Source organism: Elephantulus edwardii, unplaced genomic scaffold (genome assembly GCF_000299155.1).
Source record: "Elephantulus edwardii isolate Elephantulus edwardi_28Jun2011 unplaced genomic scaffold, EleEdw1.0 scaffold00252, whole genome shotgun sequence".
Classification (NCBI taxonomy): domain Eukaryota; kingdom Metazoa; phylum Chordata; class Mammalia; order Macroscelidea; family Macroscelididae; genus Elephantulus; species Elephantulus edwardii.
The window spans coordinates 1,586,467-1,589,696 of record NW_006400002.1 but is presented as its reverse complement, the minus strand read 5'-3'; the positions used below and the strand labels follow the sequence as shown (position 1 = coordinate 1,589,696).

The window sequence follows — 3,230 nt, the reverse complement described above, 5'->3', positions numbered from 1 at the left end:
AAACTGTCTTGATTTGGCCTCTGAGTTGGGAAAAGACATAATTTTAGGGCTTTTCTTTGAGCTCAGGAAGTTACATGGGCTCCAGGAAGGGGCCCCAGGAATCAGGTTCTACAGTAGGGAGTGGAAAGCACCCAGGGAGGGGTGACTGGATATACCTTCCGGCTGTCTCCTTTCTCTCTGCAGCATCACTGTGGACGGCGTGGTGGTGGCCTGTTATGGTGGCTGTCAGGCCATCCTGGACACAGGTACCTCCCTGCTGGCTGGACCAGCCAGTGACATCCTCAATATCCAGAAGGTTATTGGAGCCACACAAGGTCAATATGGCCAGGTGAGCCCAGGACCCACCCTACCTCCCCAGATCTCCTGAAGAGGGGGCCCCTTAGTTCCCTGGAAGAATGAGAGAGAGAAATGGTGAGGGAGGTGAGATTTCTCGTGAGTCCTTTGGAAAGGCCACTGTGGTTGGTGGAGCTGCCTTGGTTCCCTGGTCCTGGGGAGAGTCTTCTTTCTCTTTGCTGTCTGTGTCGCTGAACGCTGCTGTGCTCCTGGTTCTTCTCCATCTGTAAGTCCAGCCCCTCCACTCTGACAGCTGAGTGAGTGCTCTCTGGTGCCCTTGAAAGCTCAAGCTGGGCCTGAAGGCAACCCCTTAGTCTCACTGCTGGACTTGCCCTGGAGTTGGCTGACAGCAGATCTCTGTCTCTGTGAGGGCCATGTCTCCTGAATCAGCCTTGGTCTGAGAGCCTCGCTGTGATTCTTTGAGTAGAAAGGATCCCTTTCTTCACCCCCTGGGCAAATGCCACCCGGAGAAAAGGGGTTCCATCTTGGGGCACTTCCTTGCCGTCAAAACTGTGGAGCCTTGTTTGGTCAGATAGTATCCAATTTTCATTCTAAAAGGCTGTTCCCTTGGCTGTTTAGTATGACATCGACTGTGGGAGCCTGAGCAGCATGCCAACGGTGGTCTTCGAGATCCAGGGCAGACAGTACCCGCTGCCCCCCTCTGCCTACACCAACCAGCAGGTATGAGTCTCCTAGGAGGAAGCCGTGGGGTTCGTCCTGGCAGCCTCTTCTCTCACTCTAGTTCAGGATCCTGGCAGGTCAGGGACACCAGAAGAAAGGAAGTGATGTGGACTAGATGGAGGATGCAGGGACAGCCAATCAGATCAACTGACCCTTTCAGATGGAGCCACACTGACCCTGCGCTATGGTGGTCACCATGAGCTCATGCTGGGAGAAATGGGGGAAGAGAAAGGACAGAGCTTGGATGTGAGCAGGGATGGAGGGAGGGAAAGGAAAGGACCACTAACTACTGTTCAGGCCCCTAAGGCCAGAATTTCTTTGGAAGCTTGCACTTTATGGACATTTACTGCTCCCTCCCCACTGACCCACTGGCTCCAAATCTCACCTAAAACTGATGGGCAGGCTGCCTCAGCCTCCAGTCCATCCCTGGCAGATCATGTGGGCAGTATTGCTGAGACAGAGAGGCAAGGGGCTGAAGAAGACAGGTGGGTGGGAGCGGGGCCCTGCAAAGAGCAATGGGCCTCTCCTCTCTAGGACCTCACAAGGCAATCTGAGATAAAGTCACATTCTTCTGAATCTCAAGTTCTTCGTCTATTGGTTTGCTTCCCTTAGGAGGTGATTTTAAGAATAAATTCTAGAATTATCAAAGTGAGTAGGGAGATGCCTGTTGTCTGACACTGAGTGGGGTTGGGACCTTTCTTCCCCAGAACCCGGGTTTCTGTACCAGCGGCTTCCAGGGTGACAATAACTCCCAACAGTGGATCCTGGGAGACGTCTTCATCCGGGAGTACTACAGCGTGTTTGACAGGGCCAACAACCGTGTGGGGCTGGCCAAGGCAGTCTGATTGCACCACTGCCCCTAAACACACGTGTGCGTGCGTGCATACACGTGCACACACATGCACCAGATCTTCAGGCAGGTGGCTGTCAATAAACGCTTGTCTGTGTGAAGCCCATTTCCCCTTGTCTTCATTGGGGCCACCTCTCTGCACCATTATGGGAAGGAGACATGGTTGTTAAATGGTGTGTTGGGCAATGCTGATAGAGTTGTTGGGTACAGACTTGCATCAGGGAAGGGGTCATTTTAAGCTCAGGCAGGGGCCTGACTACCTGTTTTCTCACTCTCGATCTTTCTGGACATTTTGAGGTAAGACTCACTTGAGTCTGAGGATGGAAGGTAAGGGCTTGGCAGTGTAGGGTCGGGTAGGCAATGCCTGACCCACAGAGAGAAAGGCCCTGTGTTTATAAAGAGAAGGACGTTGAAGAGGCTGGGTGATCGGATCTACTGGAAGGGCCTGGGGAAGCCCAAAGCCCTGGGGTTGCCCTTCATCCTGGGCATGAACCACAGGCCAGGGTCCCATCCTCAGTTTTACAGGGTCAGAACTTGAATTACTTGTCTTTAAGAGTGGCTCTAGGTTTAGGCCTGGCTTAGCTTAGCCTGGCTCCAGTGGCCAATGGTCCAGTCACAGGTCCGCCTTCAGGTTCTGGTGAGGATGACAAGTGTCCAATGGACCAACACAGAGCTGTACCTGTTTTCCCCACATGGAGGTGGAGTTGGAGCCCACTCCTCACTGACCTTCTATTATGCTTCCGAGGCTGTATTTTTCAGGAGAACATCAGAACAAGGGGACTCAGATGTACCCAAGGGTTCCTCTCAGTTCACTTACTTTGAGACCTCTCAATTTCTTGGGGGCCACGTAGCCATGCTTCCTGAGGACATTTTGATCCAGTTTCCCAAGGATCTCTGCTGAGCATGAGCTGGGCGCTGCACACATTGCTGTCTGTGGTCCTTCTCCTTTTTTTGCACTCATGTCCCCATCAGTCTTTTCCCCAAAGGGGATCTTAAAGCTGCCCAGGCTCCTGTTTACTGCTCCCCTCCCCCACTGGGTTATTGTGACTGGATTTAACTGACACCTGACAGTCCTTTTACTCTCAAAAGCCTTGGAATGTGTGTGTGGGGGGGGCATCCTGCTCTCTGGTCCCTTCTGCACCCCACCTTACCACACCCCACACCCACTTACTGTCTGGCCTCCCTCCACCTCACACCAGCGACAGGCTGGTTCTTGCTTGCATGCCTTGTGGAGGTGGATGGGACAGGTTCGTGGTGACACTGCAAAGAGACCATTTGTCATGAAGAAGACCCAGGGGTCTGACTCTCCCAGCTCGAGCTGCGGGGGGGATCCTCTTGATGGGCCTTGTCAGAGCTCCTCCTGGGG

At 53.3% G+C, this 3,230-nt stretch overlaps 1 protein-coding gene across 1 annotated transcript in view; it reads left to right on the top strand.

Annotated features, from left to right (window-relative positions):
* The window catches only part of LOC102844303 (chymosin-like), a 15,177-nt gene extending 13,318 nt beyond the window's left edge, over positions 1-1,859 (top strand). The window contains exons 7-9 of the mRNA XM_006899299.1: positions 184-328; positions 913-1,014; positions 1,722-1,859. Coding sequence (XP_006899361.1) covers positions 184-328; positions 913-1,014; positions 1,722-1,859 — 385 coding nt within the window. The remainder of the gene's footprint in view (positions 1-183; positions 329-912; positions 1,015-1,721) is intronic.
* The last annotated feature ends 1,371 nt before the right edge of the window (positions 1,860-3,230 follow it).